This window comes from Pituophis catenifer, unplaced genomic scaffold, assembly GCF_029215685.1.
Source record: "Pituophis catenifer annectens isolate HBS135680 unplaced genomic scaffold, rPitCat1.0.hap2 SCAF_2, whole genome shotgun sequence".
Taxonomy (NCBI): Eukaryota; Metazoa; Chordata; class Lepidosauria; order Squamata; family Colubridae; genus Pituophis; species Pituophis catenifer.
In genome coordinates this window covers 142,503,586-142,529,724 of record NW_027256882.1, presented here as the reverse complement: position 1 = coordinate 142,529,724, position 26,139 = coordinate 142,503,586, and the positions used below count along the sequence as shown (strand labels likewise).

Here is a 26,139-nt window from a genome sequence, read left to right as displayed (position 1 = left end):
AGTTATTCAAAAACATTAGTGCACTACATTTTATGGTTGTAACAGTTTAACACTTTTGCTAAAGTGAAAGATGTGAAATATTGAAGCAATACTGGTTAGAAGCCTCTAACTCAGGGGTCTCCAACCTCCGGGCCATGGCCTGGTATTGGGCTGTGGCCTGTTTGGAACCAAGCCACACAAACGGCAGGTGAGCATGCACAATTGTGCATGCAGCTCCATTTGCGTGAGCAGCAGGCATTCACACAAACGTTCGTGAAGCTCCATTTGTGTGGGTGCCTGCAGCTCACGCAAATGGAGCTGTGAACACAAACATGTGCGCCTGCCGCTCACATGGAACCATCTCCTGTCCCCCCTCCCATTGGTCCCCAAAGGCAGAAAGGTTGGGGACCACTGCTCTCATTCATTCACAGGGTTCTCTATTCAGCAGAGCAGGAGTGCATGGATAGAACCAAGCCCAATAAGAGTATCTAAAGAATTTTGATGGACATGTTCTAAAAAAATTACATGTTCCATTAATCTGTGTCTTTGCTCTTCATCTTCATTGTGGGAGAAAAGACAAAGCAATATGCTATTGTTCCTGCAGGAAGCTGGTTGAAGGGTGAGACTAGGCTTTCCAATCAATGGAAGGAGAAGAAAGAGAATGAAGAAAATAAGAAGGAAATATATAAATGTCTATCTAGATCCGTTCCAGTCGGGCTTCAGGCCCAGGTACAGCACGGAAACAGCATTGGTCACATTGGTTTATGATCTCTGGAGGGCTCGGGACAGGGATTGTTCCTCTGTCCTGGTCCTATTAGACTTCTCAGCGGCTTTTGATACCATCGACCATGGTATCATGCTGCAACAATTGGAGGGGTTGGGAGTGGGGGGCACCATTCTGCGGTGGTTCTCCTCCTTCCTCTCCGACCGTACACAGTTTGTGTTGGCAGGGGGACAGAGGTCGACCTCAAGGCACCTTGTTTGTGGGGTGCCGCAAGGGTCAGTTCTCTCCCCCCTTCTGTTCAACATTTATGTGAAGCCGCTGGGTGAGATCATCCATGGTTTCGGGGTGAAGTTCCACCAGTATGCTGACGACACCCAGCTGTACATCTTCACTCCGAACCATCCCAATGATGCCCTTGACATGATGTCCCGGTGCCTGGAGGCCGTGCGGATCTGGATGGGGAGAAACAAGCTCAGACTCAACCCTTCCAAGACCGAGTGGCTGTGGTTCCCGGCGTCCCAGTATAGTCAACTGGTTCCATCGCTGACTATTGGGGGCAAGATCTTGGCCCCTTCAGAGAGGGCTCGCAACTTGGGTGTTCTCCTGGATGCACGGCGGTCTTTGGAAGAGCATATGACAGCCGTGGCCAGGGGAGCTTTTTATCAGGTTTGCCTGATACACCAGTTGCGTCCCTTTCTGGACCGGGATGCCCTGCGCACAGTCACTCATGCCCTCGTCACGTCATGTCTGGACTACTGTAGCGCTCTCTACATGGGGCTCCCCTTGAAGAGCACTCAGAGGCTCCAACTGGTCCAGAATGCGGCCGCGCGGGTGATTATGGGGGTGACATGGCACACCCATGTAACACCTCTCCTGCACGAGCTGCACTGGCTCCCGGTGGTCTTCCAGGTGCGATTCAAGATGTTGGTTACCACCTTTAAAGCGCTCCATGGCTTAGGACTGGGGTATATACGAAATCGCCTTCTGCCACCGATAGCCTCCCACCGGCCAATACGCTCCCACAGAGGGGGGCTCCTCAGGGTGCCATCAACCAAACAATGTCGACTGGCGACACCCAGGGTGAGAGCCTTCTCTGTGGGGGCACCAGCCCTCTGGAATGATCTACCCCTAGAAGTCCGTATAATTCCCAACCTGCATACCTTTTGCCACGCCCTGAAGACTCTTTTATTTCAACAAGCCAGCTGGCCTAATAGGAATTTTTAATTTGGGTGTTTGTTAGTTTTTAAATTTCGTGGGCCAAATTTTATATATTTGTTTTTAAATTGTTCTTAAATTTTGTGGTTTATATGTGTTTTAATATGGCTGTACACCGCCCTGAGTCCTTTGGAAGAAGGGCAGTATAGAAGTTAAATAAATAAATAAATAAATAAATAAATAAATAAATAAATAAATAAATAAATAAATAAATAAATAAATAAATAAATAAATAAATAAATAAATAAATAATTTTTTTAAAAAAAACACCTCTGATTTGTTAGCAGTACTGATAATATCCTTATTGGGCAATAGAGTAGAAGCAAAGAAGCAAAGCTTCTGCAGCTGCATTTTCAATGAACAAAAGTGACACTGATTGGGGGGGAAAGAATCTATCTCATTTTTAAACTAGATTAATTTAAAAGTTGCCACTAGGTCAGCTTTAAGCTGGGCTGTTTGCTATCCAAGAAAGATTAAATGTTCAGGAAAAAAAAGTGATTATTCTATTTAGTATGGGTTTACAGAGAAAGAAAATAGAGTAGAAACAGAATACACAGGAAAAATGAAACTTCATTGTGTTTCGAAGTGGAGAAGAAATGGTTCCATTTGCTTTCCAAATGATCATTAGCTTGGCAGAAGATAATACGATTGGACATGATGACAGGAAGAGGGGAAGTGAATTTGGCAAAGGACAGGAACTAAATGCTTATATTTAAAGCAAGTCATATCACTGGATAGAAGCCCTGCCAGGCACATGGCCAGTTGTAAGATGTCCACTTGGGCTCTGGCAGCAGAACTGGGCTGGCAAAATTCAACAAGCATCAAAGCTGCAGAATGAGCCAGTTAGTATCATCACATAGAAATAACCGCATAGCAAAGCCAGAGAAAAAAAAAGAAACCAGAAAACTGATCAAGAAAATCAAAATCAGAGCATGATATGACTGACCTTGAAAATGCATGGTTACAGCCTGTTACAGTTGCCAATACACATTGGACATACACATACACATACATACAGTGTACCTTGTAACATTAATACATTTTAGCAATGTATTCTGTTATAATGTTGGGAATGTGGAACTGAATGTGTAAGAAGAACCACTTCACTTCATATAATAACAGTTTCTTACTGTTATTATCAAGTATGCATAGAATTTCCTTATAAAATACTGATAAGATGGACTCTTGAAAAAAAGTTCTGCCAATCAAACAGAAATTATGTTTAAAAAGCCCACTGAAATCTGGGCAATATCTTCCCCAAAAAACTTCTCAGAAGACACAAATATTAAAATCACTCAATAGACAATAAATAATAGGCTAACAAAAATGGCTAACTTACTGTGAGATAGATGCTAGTATTTTATCAAGGGGAATGTAAAATAAAATTAATAGAAGAACTGGTGGCAGAAGGATATATAGCTGTCAATGGTTCTCTTATTTACAATTTATTAGAAAGATTGAAAGTAGGCAAAAGAATGTATGGTTTTGAACAATGTAAAATTGAGTTTGAAATAGAATTATGTACAAATGATGAACATGTAATTGCTAAAATTTATACACTTTTATTGAAATATGAAACAGGAGTACAAGTAAAATATGATAAAGTGGGTAAAACTGATTATAATATACAGATGGAATGAGGAGGAATTGTGTGGCTTAAAGGACTGGAATTTACAGTATATTCTTAAAGAGAATTTTTTATAAAATAATGTACTGTTGACATGTGTCACCAAAGAAATTGTCTAGAAAGTATAAAGGCACTTCAAATCTTTGCTGGAAATGAGAATAACATAAAGGGACATTTTATCGTATTTGTTGATGTGTAAAAAAGATAGAAAATGTTGAATTCAACTACAACTGGGACCAGAAGCTTTTCTTTGGAGACTAATTAATAAACAGTTGGAAAAAATTCATGGAATTTTGTTTTTGTATGTGATAATTGCAGTGAGATTATTGCACGTACAAGGATGGAAAGAATTGTCATTACTTACAATGGAGGAATGTTTGGTGAAGATGATGGAACTTGGGGAAATAGCTAACTTGACTTATTTGATCAGAAAAAAGACAGTGTCTACATTTATTGTTGACTGGAAAACTCATAGATTTTTTTCCCCATGAAACAGGGAAAAAATGAATATATGATTTATAGTTTTGATGATTAGACAGGCTAGATTATGGAGAGAAGAGAATATTTTTCTAATGTTCTTTTCTTTTTTTTCCTTTCTTGCACTAAGTTTTCTCATTGAGTTCTTTCATTTTTTTCTTACTTTGTATTAATTTGCATTAGTTTTTCTCTTTCTTTTTTTAAAAAGAACTATACAAAAAAACAAAGTCTGGGCAACCCCTTGAGTAACGTGAACAGCAAAGAAACCCAGTTGCTTCTGAAGGCTCCTATGCTACTTTGAGCACTGAAGACTCTGATTTTGAAGCCAAAGGATCTGAAGCTAAGCTGTGAAAAAGGCGTATGCATTCCACCCTAATACCAATCTGCATTTGCTCCATTCCAAGAAAACCATTTCTTTAGGTATTCAGTATCACAAATGGAGAGGAACCCAGGAGCTTAGCCAAACAATAATTGCACACAAACCACCCCCCTCAAAAAAAAAAGAAACCTGGCAGATTCCAGCTATCCTCTCAAAAAACTGCACTGGAATAAGGTAGGCAATTTTTACACCTTCAAAAGTTGCTGAACTATAATTCTCAGCACTTTAAGTGTTGGCTATGCTAACTAAGGCTGCTAGGAGTTGTAGCAGAGCAAATGCCTGAAATGCCACAGATTTCACAGCCCTAAAGGCTTTTTCCTTTCAAGACTACAAGCAATATTTTCAAGTCCACTCTCTTAGTTACTAAAGGTATCTTTGAAATTGTGTATTTTTTCACAACTTTGCTTTTCTACAAAATTACTATTAATTTCATTGTGTAACAAAATTTCCTGCAGGACTACGCTCACTCATTCAAACATGTTCTCTGAATGATCATTCTAAACAAAAACCTGCAAAGTTTTATTTTTTTCTAAGTTTTATTGATTAATAAAAATCACCACTACAATCACCCTTTGTAATATATTCACCAACTGCAGGAAAGTGGAAAAATAGTTATTAGATGCTAGACGGAATTTTCTGATTCCATCAGATAACTTTAAATGAGACAGATTGGAATCTTCTACAACTTCCCTCCGATTATAGACAGTTATATGAGAAAGATACAATCATTACACAGTGTCTACAATTCTTCAATATCCCAGTCAAGCAGGACTTGATGATTCGAGTCAGTCTTTTCCTACCTTGCCCTTGCAAGAATACAAATGATATGCATTTACATTAGAAGACGACTAGATTCTGAAATCTGGGCATCAGTAATCAGTTCAAGGTGACAAAAATCGTTCAAGGTGACAAGAAACACTCATCAACTGCACATAGCACTCACTTGTTCTAGAAATAATATATTATGTGAATATGTATCACAAATGTGGCTCAAAGTCTTATTAAGACAGATCCAGTGGTGGTATTCAGCCGATTCGGAACGGTTTGGGTGAACCAGTAATGATGACCTGCAGGTGGGCACGCCTACCTGCCCCAGCGCTATGCTGTCCTATTTAGCCACATTTTCTAAGCCACACGCATGTGTGCAAGCCACGCATGCAAGCAAAGCCCATGCACGGAAGGCCGGGTGCATGTGCGGAAGGCGCACGAGCGAAGTGAGCATGCATGCACGCACGCTCATATTTTCAATGTGCAGCGAACTGGTGGTAAAATTATGTGAAACCCATCTCTGGACACATCAAATAGATTAAGGATCCTTTCGTTAAGGATACAAAAGATAATATGAGTACAATTGCTTCAGTTCAAGGAATCTGATTTTAGGGCAGAGTATAGTATTCTCAAACCAATTCCATTCCACAGAAAAACATTATGACTACTTTTGCAGGCTTGTTTTTAGTTCTAAATGAAAGAACGAAAAGGGCTCTTAGAAAACTGTGAAGCTACACTGCTTCTGCTTATAAATGGAGCTATTTCATGAAACATTGCTGCTCTTTTATTATAATTATTAATATTATGGTTCTTTGCACAGTCAGCCAGATGTTTACAACTGGGTTTGGCATTTTTATCCATCTATCAAGTCCTATCCAAGGGCCTGAGATAGGCACATGTTGTTTCATAGTGTGAAAAGTATCATCATAGGATGTAAGTTGTTCCAAGTCAAGCTGCCTTTTGCAATTGACTGGTGGTGATTTTGTCACTGGTGTTCAAGTGGTGCTCCAGAAGTTTTGGGACTATACCAAGGGGCACATTGCTATTGGTGCCATCTTTGCTTTCTTTTGCACAGTTGCTTTATTTGCAGATCTTTGTATTTCATTATTTCTTCCAATTCTTTCTCTTATACTGTCTTCAGATACTGCAACGTCCACTATCCAAATGTTTTTGTCTTTCTTATTGACAATTGTTAAGTCTGGGGTGTTATGCGACTGTTTTAATTCTAAAGTCACAGAGCACTTTTAGCTTCTTCATTTTCTAGTATTTTGTTTATTTTTATGGTCCCACCAATTCTTGCTTGTAGGCAAATGGTATTTCTTGCAAATATTCCAACATGACATTTTTGCTACTTTGTGACAGTGTTGTTTGTAATCACTCTGCACAATCTTCTTGCGGCAGATAATTAGGTGGCTCACTGTTTTTTCAGCTTCTTTGAATAGGAGAGCATTTGCTATCTGTTGCTGTCTTCTCAATTCCGGCTTTCTATGTATTTGTTCTTAAGACTGGTCCTGTGCAGCTAAAATTGGCCTTTCTGCCTTGTTCTTCAATCTTCCTGCTCTTAGCCATTGCCAGGTCTTGTTATTTGCTTGGCCTGCAATTATTTTTTTTTTAAACAAATTGACCATGTAATACTTTGCCTTGCTGACTATTGCCATGTCTATTTTCTAGTCTTCATTTGGTCTTCCTTGTAGGCCCACTTGACCTCTCCAGAAATCAATAAGCCTTCATGATATACTAGCTTCAGTACATCTTCTTCATTATCCTTCAGATATTCTTCCAATGCCCTTTTTTCTTCCTAAAATGTCTTACTACTAGACATTAGTCTTGGTATAATTGCAACTTTCCACAAATTCTACAGTATTTTCCTGGATAAGTAGTCTGTGAACCGCTGCATGGATGAAGGGCCTGATTCATTATCATTATTTTTCTGGTCTTCCTATCCAGCTTTTTTAACTCTTCTTGAGTCCAGTTCACCATTCCAGCTGTACATATAATATCTGGAATTGCCCAGGTGCTAATTGCCTTGATGGTATTCCCTGCACCAAGTTTGGAAGATCTTTGTCACTCTCATTAAGTATTCACTTCGAACCTTTTATTTGACTTCAGTATTGTTGTCACACTGAAGGATGCCCAGGTATTTGTAGCGATAATCTTCATCTAGATTCTTGATGTTATTTCCATAGGGCAACTTGATTACTTCTGTTTTCTCTATTTTTCCCCTGTTGATGTTCAGTTATTAATATTTTGTTTAGATGTATTCAAATATCTAACAACAATAATACTGAAATGTACTTGCCCTTATCACCAGTGACTAAACCTTAAATTCCATGATTTATTTAATCATATTATATTGTTAGAAAAAAAATTAAGAACTATTTCTCATATAAAGAATTACCAAAACAATTTACTAGAGTAAAGATCAAATCAATATCTTTATTAAAGGTCAGCGACTCCACTAAAATAAAGATGAAACATATTAATATATAAGCCATTCCCCAATCTGATGCCTTGTAGTTCATTTGGGATTTTCAGATTCACAACAAATATGGAAAGCTAGTATTTGCAATGCTATTTTATAAGTATACTAAAAGCTTTCCTCTAATTATACATCAAAGGCTTAAAATATGGGTGGGGGGACGATTCAGTATAAATATAATTATCACACTATGCTAACAGTAATTCTTCTAATTTTAGTCCTGAGATTGTAAATACAACTGAGGAGCAAATTCAAGGCTGAGCTCAACTGAAATTGAGAAAAATATTAATGAATATCCTGTTTTGTCACCCTAGAATAATAGGTCCTATATAACACTGTGGTCAGAACTCAAGTGTTTGCAATAAATACTAAAAGTTAAACATACTAAACTTGAAATAAATCAGCCTTCAAAAACTCCAGCTATATTGGACATGTCAACCAAACATCAGAAAAACTGATAGGTCCAGATAATGATCTAAATGCCTGTGGATTACAAAGTTTCAATCATAGTTAAGAACTAGACCTAGAAATAATAATAAACTCATGTGCAATGTGTTATCCACCAAGCCATCCTTCACCACATCCCAGGTTATAAATCATCAGATTTAATCTTCAGTGCTTGAGCAATTCCAAGGGAACACATTTAATCCTTTAGCTTCTTTGTACTACAAAAGATGAAAGCTTCTAACTTAGTCCTGCCATTTATTTTATGTTGGTAGTCACCTTGCATTCTTAAATTGTAGAGATTTAAGGCCTAATAGGTGGCATTATGAAGCCCTCAAGCCCTGTGTATCATTAAATAACCTTGATAATGAATTCTGTTTCTGAAATATTTCATGCATGCTAGTTTCGTCCCCACAATTATTTCCCCCATGTCTCTTTTTAACTGCTTGCCAACCCATAGCAGCCAAGTGCCTTAAACACAAGCAAATTAATTTACCTTTATGAATCTTCAGGATATTCATTTATACATCCCAGGGGTTTACACATTGTTGCATCACCAAGAGTTAAAGAGGTAGTGGCAACATAATGTAGAAGAGACATGCCAGGAGTTGTGATTATTAATTTTATATTCACAGGAGATCCTGGAACCAACAGAGTGAAACTGCTACTATTTAGCACATCTAAGTCCCATTAAAAAATGTAGCTCAGCTGTACTGAACAGCTTCTACAGCTTCTATTGCAGAGGATGGCATCATATCGGTAATGTCATCCCATGTAATCACAACCTAGTAGTTTTACATTGATTTTTTATTTATTTACCCAGTTATATGGCTACCTAACTCAAATTCTGTGACTCCAGATGACTAAACCAAGACTAAACTTGTCTCAAGGAAGAATTGTTTATTGCATGGATCCATTCACAGATATCCTCCCTGGAGCCTTAACCAACTAAGGAGGGCTGGTTGAGAGCCAGTTTGGTGTAGTGCTTAAGGCACCAGGCTAAAAAACAGGAGACCATGAGTTCAAGTCCCACTTTAGCCACCAAAGACAGCTAAGTGATCTTGGGCCAGTCAGTCTCTCAGCCTAACTCACCTCATAGTATTATTGTTGGGGGGTAAATAGGATGACAAAGATGTGTTGGATATTTTGCCACTTTGAGTTATTTGTAAAAATAATAAGGGGGGGTTATAAAAAAATTAATGGATGTAAGGCACAAATGGCGGTTGAGAACCATTATAATTAACAGGATCAAACTTGTTCCATTTAACACAAGATCATGCCTCAGTCAACTCCATAAGAGTTGCCCGATCAGACTCCAACTCAGAGAGAATTGTTGCTTCTCCTATATTGCCAAATAAAACTATACATAGAATAATTCAAGCCCTGAAAAAGAACATCAGCATTCTATCAAAATTTAAAAGTAGACAACTTCATCTATTTAAGGTAGAGTATAGCCATAGATAATATAAATATATTTTTCAAAAAGATGTATCATGGATATATATATATATATACCCAGCAATATGTGTCTAGATCGAATGTTTAAATGCCTCATTAAACTAGTCATTCATGGATATACAGTGTTCAAGGGCAGCATTAAATACTTACAAGGAGCAGTCCAAGCACTTCTACTATCCCAGGGTTTTCAGACTCAACACTGAAACCAGCTAGGTGATTTATGACATTTCAGCACCTCTGTCTTACATAACTTCCGCATGGCTACAATACTAACAGTTGAATACCTTCTATCTTGTCAGCAAAACCAGTCCTCCTTCATCATCTCTAGCACTTTTCTGAGTGAAAGTCAATTTCTTGTTTATTTAATTAGTAATGGATATCACTCAGCTCATAAATGTAAGAATTTCCATAGCTAGATGATATGGAGCTTTGGAGCTCAAAAGATTATCTCAACAATAAATGTCTACGTAGAGGTGAAGTCTATTACCTGTTTGACACACCTGGTTGCACTGTTCTCATATAGGATACCATAGATGCATATATGCAGGTGAATTCTGTATTTGTCTTAGTGGTCATTTATCCAGTAGACCTATCGTTAATTTATACATCTAATACAATAGAAGACAGAAAAGACTTCGTGATCCACACAGAAACAATGGGAGAGGGTATCCAATACAAACAAACCAAAAAAAAAAAAAGAGTCTGATTTTACAGCATTCAGTACTGTCCAGCGTTTCATTTTGTGTGAGTTCCTCATGTCATCTCAGTCCTCCTTGGTGGCAGAGCACTATTTACACAACATTCTGAACTACCTTGAAACAAGGGATCATCCTTCATAAATACCTCCTTTCATTTGGAAAATTTAACACAGAGAAAATATTAATTCCACCAAGGCAGGAGCCTCTGGTCCCCTAAAAAGGTCATCCTGATGTGCCAACTAGGTAGGCAACAGCTGGAATTTCCATTTGGCTTGCAGTTCGGGTGACCAGTTGCCATTTTTTTTAGGCTTTTAGTTATTATACTATATTATTTAATGCACAGTCTTAAATCAAGCAAGCTATCCACCTAATCACAGAGGGAAACGCTAGTTAACCTGAAAAATGTTAATTCCATAAATCACAACACCACATTGTTCTGATCATGTTCTGATAAAGCCCAAGTTAGTCAAAGATATATAAACACATATATTCCATTCTAGGATGTCTTTTCCATTAGGGAAATACCTCAGTGGATATAAAGTAATTATGTTTTGTTATACTCTCATTAATCTTGCAGGTGAAGCCATTCTCCCCCAAAATCTGGGCTACAGATATCCCTTTAAAGTTTGGAAATATTGTTTGCACATGTGAATTTGCAACTACTTTTTGTCATACAAGCCTGATGTATTATGCATTTTTAAACAGAAGTCCTGTTTTACCTCCTGGCTGTCAATTCAAAGACTGTAGGGAGGTTGTGGAAGGGAACTTGGCAAAGCAAATGTATATACTTTAACCATTTCTGTAATTAAAAGGAGAATGGATTCCGGGGGATTTTTCCAAAACAAACATCTTCTCCCATTGCACTTCCTATCAGTTGAAACATACATTACTCTGCCTTCTATAGGGCTGAAGAATATTTTCAAACTCTGAAATATTCCCCCCAGTGGCTCTTGATGCTCCAGCACCAAGCAAGATTACCTGCAAACCTTTCATAAGAACAAAATAGGAATATCTAATCTTGCACCAGTACTTCTACAAGCTGTACCAGAATCCATCATAAGGTGAAAACTTTATTTATTTATATTTTTACTGGCCTGATTGGATGCTGCTTCACAAGCATCCTTGTGAAAAAATATCAGACAGGCTAAACCTAAGAATGTAATATGTTTGCTCAATTCATCCTTGCCATTTCTTAGTTTATTTTTCTTTTTAGTCTATCCTGAGCATCATATTTTAGATTTTGAGATGAGGCAGGGATCCAATCCATGATTTCCTTTCATTGTTGGCTTTAGGGCATAATGCTTTTCCAGATGTTGTGATACATAATGATAGATTTCTGCATCACCATGGAGACACAACGCTAGATACCTACAGATGGATTTCCTCACATCCCCCATTGATGAAAGGAATAGATGAAAAACCCCAAAGCCAAAGATGGGGAAGGCATAGGGAATGGTCTTGAAGGACAGGAGAAAGAGCCACCAGCAAGGCAAAGGTAGTCAACCAAAAAACTGACTCGAGTAAATATTTCAGACAAGCCCCTCCTCTGTTCACACAAAGATGAAAAGGTGTACAACCTTAGCGTGATCAAGGGCTGCAAAGTGGCTGAACAGAATTTTGTGGGAGATTGACTTATAGCAATAGCACTTAGACTTATATACCGCTTCACAGTGCTTTTACAGCCCTCTCTAACCGGTTTACAGAGTCAGCATATTGCCTCCAAGAATCTGGGTCCTCATTTTACCCACTTTGGAAGGATGGAAGGCTGAGTCAGCCTTGAGCCAGTGAGATTTGAACTGTCGAACTGCAGCTAGCAGTCAGCTGAAGTAGCCTGCAGTACTGCACTCTAACCACTGCGCCACCTTGGCTCTGTAAACTGATATTTTAGTTCTTTCATGTATTACTGATAAAGGAGAATTTTGTAGCTCCGGGTTGATATGAAGCTCCTTGATGCTATCTGAGCTTGGCTGTTTTCTTGCAGATGTTTCATTAACCAAAGTAGGTAACATCATCAGTATTAGTAAGGAATGGAGTTTGCTCTCAATTTCTATTCTAGTTACTTCCCTGTCAGTGTTGGTGGGAGTGGTTTTAGAAGTTTTTTGGTTCGGTGGTTTACTGTTAGCCTGACTAGGGCAGGGGTGGGCAATTGTGGCCCTTTTACAACCTGTGGACTTCAACTCCCAGAATTCCTGAGATAGCTTGGCTGCCTCAGAAATTCTGGGAGTTGAAGTCCACAGGTTGTTAAAGAGCCACAATTGCCCACCCCTGGACTAGGGTATTGTTTATTTCTTGATTGTTGATCTGATGTTAATCTTGGTATCAATCTATGCTCAACTGGGTGTTGATTGTTGGTGGGAAAATGTTTTGGCCTTTTTGGTCCTCTTTTGCCTTGTGGATTGTCTCTTTTGCATAGTATGTTGATACTGTTTATGTCTGTGTATTGATTGATGTCTGATTTGTTGGATTGCCCTGAAGAGTCTACAGTGTAAAGACCGCAACAGCTACTACGGAAGACAAATAGGCAGAAGACTAGCAGAATGCATCTATGAACACCAACTAGCAGTCAGAAAACATGATGAAAACTCCTTAATTTCACAACAATTGGACAGACTTAACCATAGTTTCAACTGGGATCATCCTAGACAAGTCAAATCCCAAAAACACTAGATAATTCCTGGAAGCCTGACACTCTAACAAATTACCTTGGGAGTAAATGCATACTGCTTCATTCTGATGTGACATGCAAGTACACAAGGATCGGATTGTGTTTACTCATTTGCATCTCCATGTTGTGACAAATATTTGCAGATTGCTACGGGCTATTAGAATTCCAACAGTGCTCAAAGAAAGTAGCCATAAGCATACTGCAACTTTCAGAAATATTAGAACCTTAGTAAACGTATGGTTAGTATTCTGTCTTTACCCTCCTTGACTGTCATGATTCATTGCATTTATACACAGTGTTCCTCCCTACAGGCCAGAACGCAACATGTCTCTGAAGAAAGAATGCATACCAGTCCCCATTTGTGTCTTTTTCACATATTAAAATGTGAGACAGGAAAAAAGCAATATTTTTTTTCTGGCAGAGAGAGAAAAGTAAACTATCCATAGCAGGGGGAAAAAGTTCCCCCAATAGTTTTCATAGTGCTTATTGACAAAAAAAAAAAACCCCAACACCCTTCTGATATGAATACCAACATGCTAAAGATGTTAGGGAAGAAGATAGATTTTAATTTATTTGTTTCATTTTTGGAAAATAAATGCTCTTCAACTCCCACAAACCCAAGGAAGTTGATTGAACTGCCTTCTGAATTCTCACAATTTGCAGTTCAATCAACTTTTAATTTATTTTCATCGTTCTTTGTGATGGGATAACCACTCCCTTAAATCAACTTAAACTACCTTAAAAGAGATTCGTCATTTAAAAAAAAAACCCACAGGTTCTTATGCACTTCATGCATAAGATGGTTTCTGGGTTTAGAACTACCACTACTGTATAGAATTGGTTCTTGTAGTCAACGTTCATCTTAGAAAACAAACAAGCCAATACATTTGTATCTCTATACTATCCAGCAAATCGGGAAAGGAAAATATTGTGGAATATTAAAATTCTATGTGAAAGTTTTACATGAAGTGGAAATACAGGACCATACAACAGAATCTAACTTGTACTATCTTTTGTGATATAAAAACAATACATTTCTATGAACATTCCACAAACATTGGGTACACATAAGCGTTTACTGGACAACTTTAGATTTATTTTAAAAACTGTTTCTTTCTCTCTCTTTTTTTGCACTTTCAAAGGTATATTCTTCAAATTTGTAAATCAAGTTTTATCAACATTCCATAAACACTAAGTAACTGTAGGTCCTTAATTGGCATTTTAAAAACCATTTCAATTTATTTTTCTGTGTTTACAGAAAGACTCCAAATAATAATTTCTATCCTTATTTGTGTCCCTTGCTTTTTTATCTAATGGAGTGGTCCCACTCGGGTTCCAAACCAGACCTACAAAGTGATAATGTATCCCAGCTTTCAACAGCTTGAATTCCAGGAAAGAATCTAAGGACATCCATTCTCCCCTCCACCTTTATGCCAACTGGGGCTACTATTCCCTTCCCAGCTTGCCAAATAACTGTTTAATGGGTGAAGAAAAGCAATGGAGTGGGCATGAAAGCACTAGGGCCAGTGAATCCAAGCCTGTTTTTACTGATTAGGATTACAATTAGGACAATTCTCCCTAAATCTCTCAGCAACAGGGAAACTATTATCTTAACAAGAATTACTAAGGAAGGGGGCTTGGATAGTTAGAATACGTTACTATTCAACCAGCTGGTAAGTAACCCCCAACCAGGCCAAGTGAAGGAAGTCATAGAGGAAATAGACAAGGAATCATTGAATCCATAGAGAGCCTACATGAATTTCAAAGAATCAGGATTCGTCATTCCAGATAGGATAGCTGTCTTCCAGACCAAAGAGCATTCTAAACAATTAATATGACATGCAAGTATTAGGATCTAAGGTAGAAATTTAGAGGATGAAAAATACCAAAGAAAGAAGCTGCCCTATCTCTATCCATTTTCTTATTTATTTTTTTTTATGACATACACACATGTAGGATGTGCATATGCACACTACTATCATATTAACTTGATGGTATATGACAGGATGCTTGCCTGAATGTAAAGCTGTTCTACCTATCCGGATGGACAGTTCATTTTCATATGCCTGATGATCCGTGGTCTGTTCTTCGTATTTCTCCTTAATCACTCTTGAATCATAATTTAAAGCCAGTGATGTTTGAGGAGACACATTGATATCCTGAAAGACAGAAAACAAACCAAAATGCACATTTTATTTTGTTTCTTTTTTTAATGCAATTCAGCCCAATTTTATGCTATATTCTTCCAGAAGAATTAATGAATATGTGTCTATATCCAAGCACAGTGACCCTTAATACATTTTTATATCTGATGTTTCAACTAACTTTGCTGTTGTCAAAATTATATACTACTTTGTTTAAGGTACTATGGGCATACAGGGAACAGGTGCTGTCAGAGAAATGTGCTTTGTAATCTCAGTTCCAAGAGTCACGTGAATATAATATCTTTATACAATAGACAGTAGTCTGAATATAGCATCTAATAGCTGAGTCGACACTGAATTCATAATATATAATATTGATTATATTCATTTATACTTCACTACCTAATTTTTAAAAATTACTTGCCACTTTATATTGATTCTTCCTTAACCATCCTAGCAGGGATTTGAGTGCCCTGGAGTCAAAAATAGCAGGTCTGTTTAACCTGGGGAAAAGAAGATAATAGGGAAAAAATATAGCCATATTTGGCTTTTGGTAAGACTACAATGTAAGACAATTCTTAGGAAGAGACAAATGGGACATCAGGGGAAAAAATTCTAATACGTTGCCTCTGGAAGTGAGTCAAGTGAATCTTTTTACTAGAGATACTTAAACAGAGATTGGATGATCACCTCCCACATGAACTTTCATGGTGGATTCCTATACTGGGCCAGACCAAAAGATCTCCAAGGTCCCTTCCAATGGTTAATTCTATATAATTCTGGAACTTCTTTCTTCAGCCCAACTTTTGGAAAAAAATTAGAAGAAGGGTGTTGCCCAAAGCTCAGTAAACAATAACACAGTAAGGGCATTTCTCCACTTACACCTAACAATTATACCAACATGCCATAGCAAGATTGTTTTTTCTGCCATGGTCCCAGGGTGTTGCTTGGTTTTGTTCCCATCTTATATGTGAAATTAAATTATCTATAGTTGTATCCTGGTTAAAGTAAGAGTCCTTTCCTCTTATTTTGACATAGTTCAAGGAAAGTCCCATGGGGTGTAAAATCTGTTAGGCTTTATCACGCATTTCCCTGCAGAGAAATAAATAGACTTGCAGTACATGGGAACAGAGGTAAGAGAAGCATCACAGCAATGGAGACAACCAAATTCATGAGAACTCAAAGCATGAGTGGAGCATGCTGTAACTCAACAATAGGGAAATATATTATTAATAGCTGTGCAATATCTTAAGAAACAAAAGTGGGCTTTGTAACAGTGAGGTCCTATACTGGGGACTTCACTGTTGGGAAATATTTTAAGGAACAATTCTCTTTTAAAATAATGCAACTTAATTATCTATCTACAAAAAAAAGTCATTATGATATCTATATCTTATTTATTCACTATCTGGTTCTAGCTTCCATTTTACCATTTGATTTTTGAACAAAAATGGCTTGAATAATCACAATACTATAATGATAAACGATAAGTGTTTCATGTCATAACTATAAATGATTAGTAAAGGACAAGTAGATATGAAATATAATGTCCAATGAATCTTAACATCATATATATGTAATCGGAGACATCTGTCTGCAGTTCTGTTATGGAATAATGGATGCCATCTGACCTGGAACATATCCATTTTCTAATCCTCTTCTTAGCTAATTTCACAGTTTGTGCAATACCCAAATCATGAAAAAATATTCACTGGAAAAGTTCTAAATACATCGTTAAGTGATGCTATTTTGACCTCATAAAATAGATGTGCTGAGACAAAACCCAGGAAAAAGATCAGTACAGTATAAGGAAGATATAGGAGGAATTACTTTTTGGAATTGGACTTCTTTTGTTCTTTTCTTTTTGTTTCATTCATTAGTTCACTCATTCATTCATTGTTAGATAATGAATTAACTTGACTATCACAGATTTCTTTCTGTGTGCTCTACTTTTGCTCGTATTCCATGTGTTCTAGGCATTCACATGACTTCATGTGTTATTCTGAAATTTCTTTTAAAAGAAAAGTATGTATTTCATATGTAAGTCTACAAGGTACATTCACCTGTACTCTTGAGAAGTTTGAAAGTGTAAAGAACTATTTTTTTTTATGTTTGAATGATATTTATTTCCAAAGCAATAAGGAATTGCTTATAAAATGATGGAACAGAAATGTGTGTTCCTTACACCATTATTCAGTGACTTGTCACCAATTTACAATAATATGAACTTGGGAGAACTCAAGGGACTGTGAAAAATGGATGTGTGGCTGCAACTGCCATATAGGGGCTGCTGGTTCCTTACATATTTGATATAGAGAACTAAAACGACAAGGAGAGAACTAAACTGGATACCCTCCCCTCAACGTTAAATGTGTATATGGAAAGATATTTGGTGTTCTCCCATCACATCAAGTTCAGTTCCCCACAAGAATGAAATAGCAACTTGTCTCGAACAGGAGAATCCAAGACTCCAGTTGTAAGAGACAATCACAAAAACCACTTAACCACAGCAGCTACTTCAGAAATATTTTTTTTTCTACAAGAAACAGCTGAATTTCTGATTCTGTCAGGAACAAAACACTCTGAAATATATATTCTGCTCCAAGTATGAACAACCCCAAAGTGCCAGTTTTTCATTTGGTCGATCAGAATTATCAGAAACAGGCATGGGAAATTGGCCATTTTGGAAGCAGTGGTTTTGAAGAGCAAACCAGAAAGCCAGTTTGGTTAAAGTGCTGGTCTAGAAACTAGGAGACTATGAGTTCAAGTCCTGTCTTACACATGAAAGTCAGTTGGGTAACTCTGGGCTAGTCACTCTCTTTCAACCCAACTCACCTTTGTTGTTGTGGGCAAAATAAGAGGAGGAAAGTATATTTTTGTATGCAGGATCCAATCTGGGTTGGTCACCAGGACCAGAGGTTTAACATTCTGAGCTTTCAGAGTTGTGCTGGAGCTCATCAATCTCTAGCAGAGTGTATGCTTAGGGTTATTGGGTGAGTGATATTTACTGTATATAGTGCCTGGTTGTGTGTGGCTTTTTAGTTGTGATTGGGGTGTTGATGGCCAGCTATTAAGTCATTGGCTGTTGTTTCCTTGTGCTGTCAAGCACTTGCCTCCTAAGTACTTGATAAAGCTGGTGGTAAATCAATACTCCTGTTGACTGATGAGGGGCCTCCAAGGATAAAACACCCAAACATAAACTGAGCAATGCGGTACACTGTGCAATGCAATAAGACATGTGCAGATCTGTACATTGGTGAAACAAAACCACCCCTTCACAAACACCTGGCACAACACAGGAGGACAAACACATCAGGACAAGATTCAGCAGTCCATCTGCATCTGAAAGACAAAGACCACTCTTTTGAAGACAGCAAAGTCCACATACTGGACAAAGAGGTCCACTGGTTTGAAAGAAGGGGTCAAAGAGGTCATCTATATTAAAACTGAACAGCCTTCTCTCAACGGGGGTGGGCTGTGTGTGGACCAACTTCACCTATCCCTTGTCTACAACACAGTCATTTCAGCACTCCCATGAAGGTTCCACACCCATTTGCACTCTGATTTAGGTGACTTTGAGGATACAGATAAACCGCCAAGTAGCTTCAACAACTCTCAGTGAGCCAACGACCAACCTTCAGAATGCTAATGATCAGATGACTGCTAAGAAAAAATAAATCCTTCCATTCCCCACCATTCAACCAAAACTGAACAAGCTTCTTGGATAAGAAGCAAAACATTTTCAAGAAAAAAAAATCAAGGAAATCCAGTTGCCTTTAGAAAAGCATCTTTGGGACATGGACAGTCCAGAAATCAAAATGATGGATCATCAAATAAATCAATCCAGTGTTCTCACTGAAAGCACAAAGGACCAGGCTCAAATTGGATACATTATATGAAGAATCAGATATCTGGAAAAAACTGTAAGGCTGTGAAAGGTGGAAGGAAAGAGAAGAGGATGAGAAGCCCCCAAGGAGGATGGACTTAAAGTAGCAATGATTGCATTATTGGGAGATCTGAAAGAACAGATTAGGGTTAGATCATGTTGGAGAAACTCTATCTATGCGGTTGCTTGGAGTTGAAAATGCATTGATGGTACATAATCAATGACAATTTAATAATAAATTAAAGACAGTGTAACATTAAGTTTGTGTGTTTGTCTCTCTCTCTGTGTTGTTGTTTTTGTTAGTTGCGAAATCGTGTCTGACCCATCGCGACCCCATGGACAATGTTCCTCCAGGCCTTCCTGTCCTCTACCATCCTCTGGAGTCCATTTAAGCTCATGCCTACTGCTTCAGTGATTCCATCCAGCCACCTCATTCTCTGTCATCCCATTCTTTTATTGCCCTCAATCCTTCCTAGCATTAGGCTCTTCTCCAGTGAGTCCATGCATAAATAAATTTCTTTCCAGGTCTGTTTTCCATCAAAGTACCATAGTTTGCCTTTGAATTCACTTGATTCAAAAAACAGCTTGCAGTTTAGCATTGGAGGATGGGAGCAATTCCTACAATTTGAGAAAACAAACTTAAGAGACCCCCTAAGATATAGTATATAGAACTAATTACATGTAGTCCTTTGCATCCTAGCTGATCTTAACAAAGTCTTTCCAAGAGTCTAGAAGAACACACAGCCCATTTACTCCTAAGATCAGTCATTTCCAAGTGGAAAATGCATTTCTAATATTGCTCCCTGCTGGATTTGTCTATCGCAGCTGCAGCGAAAAGAGAGTTATGAATGTTGAGCTTCAGATACTCATCTGGGGATCATTTACAACAAAAGCTTTGAATTACCAAACCTCTGTTTCCCCATGAAAGGCAGAGGTGAGAGGAAAATAACTAAAAGGAAAGAGGTGGGTTCCGTTTGCAGAACAGAACTTTCAAATATACAACCGCAGTTTGTTCTATAATATCCAAACCTCACAAGCATTACTTGGTAAGTTTATTTTTAAAGTGCATAAATATGTAACATTAGTGAAAGCAGAACTAATGTATTGACCAAATGTCTGAGAAATAATAGCTGGCCACAACTGAGCAAGTGAAGTGCCTCTCTATGTCTGTGAAATTAAGTATCTGGATTATGATAGTTACTCAAGAGCTTTTCAGTGCTATTTAAAATTTTGTCTCTTTCTGACAGATTCCACTTTTTATTAATAATAAATGACTCCAAAATAGACCCATAAAATGAATCTTCAGCTATTCAGCAATGAAGGAACAAAATTACAGGCATATTTTCTAACACAAATTTTTAAAATGCTAAATCTTTGGGGGTTCGTTCTCTTCTGTTACATATATGATGGAACTATTGGAGAAGAAAGTTCTTCACCATTAAAACTGGGCTGTAAAAGTGATGAAACTAAAATGTCAGAAGTTAGAGGATGAAAATTACTCAGACCAAGGTAGAATGTTCTAATCTGCAATCTAATGAATGACAACTAACTATAGCTACATTTTCGTCATGTTTCAGGCCTGGTCTGAAATAGATACTGCCCTGATCACCTTGGGAGGTTAAAGGCAAAAAATCTGACACTCCTGATTCTTCTGGTTCTTATAATGATTTCCATTATCCATGGTATCCTCGTAGAGATTTTTTCTGACTTGGATATAAGGAATATTGAAAGGCAGCATCTCTCTCATCCAGATGATTCACTCAAGGGTTTCAGATATTGTACAAACCCTTGGTAGTTATGCCTCATGAGTCTCAGTCAGCCCTAAAGGATAGACCAAGAAATAGATGCCACATAGGCTAAAACTACTTTTACTGATACTTTTACTGGACATTCACGGATAGGCAGGCAATAGTAACAAAATCTTACTCTCTCCCCTGTCTGGGCTTAAACAATATTTATTTACTCATTGCCTTTGTAACAGATCTCCCCTCTCTTCGTCAAGGTCATCTTGTTTACTCTCTACAGTCTGACAAAGTTTCCTACCTGCAGATCTAGACAAAGGTGTCACTGATGTGCTCTATTTCTTCTTTAAAGCAAATGTAAAGATTACTAGGTGGTAGGTGTCAACATCCAGTGCTGGACTAGAAAAACTAATTATCTAATAAACTGTGACTCAGTCCTAGAATGTCAAAGGTGCACTTAATAGTGATGGAATACAAATTGAAGAGATACAACTTTTTTTTCTAAAATTTTAACGCCACGGGGCTAGACAGATGAAGAGAACATCCTAATCAAACCCACACACATAAGGAAAAAGTAAAACTCAAATACAGGGTGTACCAAAAGTCAAGTCCCATAGGCCAACAAGTGATGCAAAGGAGACCATCACATCAGAATTTGCAAACATCAGAGAGAATGTTACTATAATTAAGACTGTCCAAAGGTCTTGCATCAAACAAATAAGGTTTTCCTTAGAAAATTTAAAATTTAGAAGAAAAATGGCTACCAATTTAAACATGTAATGCAATTTATGTAATAAATTTCCTATGGGGCCTGATTTTTGTTATACCTTCACATATAATAAAGCTAAGAATCATACAATAAAATCACACTCCAACATTTTCAGTGCCCTCCCAGCTATAGGGAGGAATCAATTCAGACTAGCTCAAGGACTGGATTAAATGTTAAAAGCATCTAGGGGCAAGCTGACAGGCATGGAAGCTTTGGGATCAAATAAAGCAACCATGGGCTGTAGCACCACAAGTATAAATGCATTATGTTTTTAACAAATACAATGGTTGATATGTTCCAAATTGGAGTCGGAAGGAAGCAGTACCTTTTACTGTGTAACAGGGGGAGTTCTCCGACAGACATAGGATAACGCATTGGCATCAAGGGTAAAGATATTTTGTTTTGTTTTTCCTTTGGGTGTGCCCAAATCAGACTCAGTAGCATACAGGAAGAGGAGCTTAGTACCTATTTAAAACATCTGGATATAGCCACATCTGCTTTTTAAGTGAAAATATATAAAAGGACAGAAGTGTTAAATAATACAAGGGGCTTGTTGGGGCTTGTTGGACCTTGCTAGAGTTATGTTTGTACAGCATGGACTGTAGATACCAACTATATATCAAAGGAGAGATGGAAGAGGAATCTGCAGCTGAAGTCTCAGCAGGAGAAAAGCGCAGCTGAGCAGATTAGCTGGTCAAAAGATGGCAGCTTTTGAAGGACAGATCAGGTTGACAAAGGTGCCGAAATATAAGAAGTTTGGGAAAGAATTATTTTTCCCCCTCTGTCCATTTGTATCCCTAGGATAAAAACAAGCTCGAAGTGAACGTAACATAGAGAACAGAGTCTATGTATGCAAAGTTCCTCCCTTTTTCCCACCTTACATGGGGACATTTATCAATATTCTGACTATCTGCTATGTAGGAAAAAAACTTAAGTGTAAAAAATAGTAGCATGCAAGTGTCGGTGTATGGCATACAAAAAAATGCACCAAAAATAACCACAAGAAAGAAACTAGCACAGCTAGCATTCCTACGCCTTATTGGGGAACTGTTCATCCTACATTTGCTTTGAACCTAAGAATAGCATTGATAGATCAAAGAAAAAACAATTTAATCTAGATTAGATTGGCCAATATGGTGAAGCGGATGTGATCCATTCTGTCCGAGGGCAGAACAGGTACTCAATATTACCCTCCTCTTTGCTTCCCACTGGAAGTAACAACTAATTACCAGTATATAGTCATCCTGGCTTCCATCTAGTATATCTTTTGGTAGTGTTCTGACCTAGGCTTCCTAAGACAGTAAAAAGCACAATTAGTCCCCAAACCCCTCTTTTTATTTCCACAGCTGTGAATTTTGTTCATTCACAGCCCATGATGAGTCACAAATAGTTTGTAAAGAGTCCAACAGACGTCTGCCACAGTCCTTCGGGATAAGGTTGATAAGCACCCACCTTTATCTCCCTTGACACGCTGCCAAACACCTAATTGGCAATTAGCTTTGCAAGGCCATACGGAGCACAGAGTCAAAATGGAGCTTCAGAATTTAAACTGACCAGCATGAACAAAGTTGCTTCCTGCAAAGTCTCACGTACCTTTGCTCCTCCTTTATGTCTTATGGGAGTGGTCAATCATCTCCAAGCCTTACTCCCGAGTTGCCCCTTTTGTGTTAACTGTTCTTGCCTTCTGGCAGCTCTGCGCATGTGTGCACTGGGAACAGGCTCCCCCTGTTCCTCTGCCTCACTGACGTCAGACTCTGGAGGCTCCAGATTCAGCACATAACTCCCAGATGGCCCTGGCCCCATCTCTGCCTCCGATGCAGAGCCCTCATCCAAGCCTTCCCCAGACTCCAGGACTGGTCCATGTTCCTCCCCAGCCTCCTCACTGTCCGACTTTGCTGCCAGTCCGAAGGCAGACCACAACAGGTACCAAATTCCATATGAAGAGATATTTTCTTTCAGCTGTGCTAATTCTTCAACTCTTTCATTCTGTTCAATGAAGATGGAATCATGGGGGAAAGAGGGAGGAATGACAGGAACTTTAGCTGAATTGGCACGAGAGATGGATTCCAAGACTGCCTTCAGAAGCCTACCCTTTAATATCTCTGCCAACTGAGGACTCTGGATAATTGATCCAACAATTAAACCATGGAATGTTCTGTTAGTATCCATTTTATGAACTTCTCAATTATTATTATTATTATTATTATTATTATTTACATTTCACAGACTGCTTAACCATTTAACATCAATTTATGTATTTCTTGGTTACATATTAGTTATTGCCTTCTGTGTTTCTGTTGCTACTGAAAGTTGTGTGCCAAAAAGAATGTAGATACAGTAAATAATAAATATATGCTAAGTAGATGAAAACATGCAATTATAAACAATTATGAAAATAATTTGTTTTGATCTTCTAGTTCAGTTTCAAATCTTTTCCCTGCTATTGCACTGTGATCCTTTAATTACTGATTCTGAACAACCTTCTCACCACTTACACACATATACATCTTCATTCCAGTCTTCCGACCATGAACATGTTCTGTGAATCTAGCCACAGAAGCAATTACTATTGGATTCATAGTTCAATCTTAAAATTGTTTTCCCATGTTTTCCACAAACAAGCAATATTCCTCCACAGGCTTCCAGAATGAAAATTCTTACCTTGTCAGTTCAGGTGGAGATGAATGAAAAGTAATTTATTCTCCATTCCTCTGAAATATTCAGGCTTTCTAAAATGCTCCCTCTCTCTCCACCTGCACTTAATGCCAGTATCTCAGATGCAATGGAAAAATAAAACATAACAGTTTTCCTCTCACTTCTATCAGCTTTCCATTTCCAACTCACAAATATAAAAGTAATTCAAACGAGACAGGGACTGTCTTAATGCTTAGAGATAAGAAGCATGATGGAACATGTTTTCTAATTATAAATCAGCTACACTATGATCTATACCATTTTATGTCTTTTCAATAAAATGAAGAAGCAGTCCATGGAATTTAGCTCAGCTGCTAAATTCAGACTTAGCTGCTGTCTACCCTCATACAAAAAAAGGGAAGTTAGAAAATTATATGCCTCAGAAATTACTTACTGGAATTGAACAGTAATCAAGTGGGAAGAAAGAATAAGAGACTTCTTGATTTTTGCAAGCTACCTCTACTCTGAAGAGAGATCTACACAGCTGTCCAAACCACTTAATTTTCAAATGATATTAGCTCCAGCTTCCCTTCTTATAATGCAAGTTATTACAATATGACAGGAACAGCATGAAATTACTACAAGTAATCATGGCATTACTCCATGAAGGCATACATTTTTATTCCTTACGTCTGCTATTCTTTTCCATTTACTTTCTGTCCTTTTCAATATATTTCTATATTTATCTATCTTTGCTCATACCGATTAAATGAAGGAACTGTGGCCAGACGTATTTGTGAAATCTACTTTTTCTTCCAAATGTCAGTGGTTCTCAATGAACCCCTGAAGAATGAGGTGACATGAAAGAAGAATTAAAAACAAAAGACTGCCCTTTAAACTTAAAGAAACTAGCACTGCAATTCTAGAGAAAGTATCTTGTTTTAGGAGAGCAAAAGTTCTGCAGTGGGTTTGACCACCAGCAACTTTCTCAATCTGTTTGGTGATCTCAATAGTTATTGAGTATTAGGCTGAAACTAATCCATTTCATTCTCTATGGTTCTCTCTATGATCATCCAGTTTTTATGTATGTGAGAAAGCCATACATTTTGATGTAGCTCAGCAGTGTCCCCTAGAGTTTCTTTGGGATGGTGATGAAAATTTAGCAGGTTAAATCTGATTATTTCACAATGCACATCCAAAAAGTTAGCTCTTTTGAATCATGGTTTGTCCACTTGGAATTATCCCTTTTTAAATTTCCTAAGTATGGCATGTTTAAGACGGCAGGCTCACCACTAAGTACCTTTCTGATCTGCTACTAAGATTCTACCATCAAAACTGGGAAAATTATTGATCAAAACAACAGACTCCATTAAGGATGCTTATAGATGGAGAGCTACTAAGCATTAAAAATCAGATATAGATATATATATTAATAAAATGCTGTATCATTGACATTTCTCACCAGAGAAATTGTCTAGAACGTATAAAGGTACTTTGCATCTTTGGTGAACAACATAAAAGGAACATTTTATCATGTTTAGTGGACATCTTTAAAAAACTGGATACAAATATATACATTAATTCAGAGGTTTTTAAAGGCTCTTGCACAATTAAAATCAGAGTTTTTCTTTTGGAGCTAATGGTCAGACAGCTAAGAAAAAAGTCATGGAACTTTGTTTTTATATGTGGTAATTGTAATGATATTATTATATGCTTAAAAGTAGAAAGGTTCAACTCTGCCCACAATGAAGGAATGATTGATGAAGATGATGAGATTTGCAGAGTTATTAAATTAACTTCTTTGATTAGAGAAAATTTAATATCTACATTCATGGCCCATAGAAACCCATTAGAGACATTCTGCATGGAAAATGCACTTATGGCTTGTGGTTTTAATGATTACCAAAAAAAAAATAAAAAATAAAAAATTGGACAATAGAAAAAGTGACCTTTTTTATAATCAAGAATAAAATACTTTGTAATCATGTTTTTCAGAGTATAAGACCTCTGGAGTATAAAACACACCTTATTTTGGGGGGAGGAAAATAAGA

At 37.7% G+C, this 26,139-nt stretch overlaps 1 protein-coding gene across 2 annotated transcripts in view; it reads right to left on the bottom strand.

The window, feature by feature from the left end:
* Positions 1 to 26,139, bottom strand: part of SLC39A11 (solute carrier family 39 member 11) — a 322,297-nt gene that overhangs the window by 203,110 nt on the left and 93,048 nt on the right. For both annotated transcript variants that reach the window (XM_070934733.1, XM_070934734.1), the window contains exon 5: positions 14,928 to 15,072. In XM_070934733.1, coding sequence (XP_070790834.1) covers positions 14,928 to 15,072 — 145 coding nt within the window. The remainder of the gene's footprint in view (positions 1 to 14,927; positions 15,073 to 26,139) is intronic.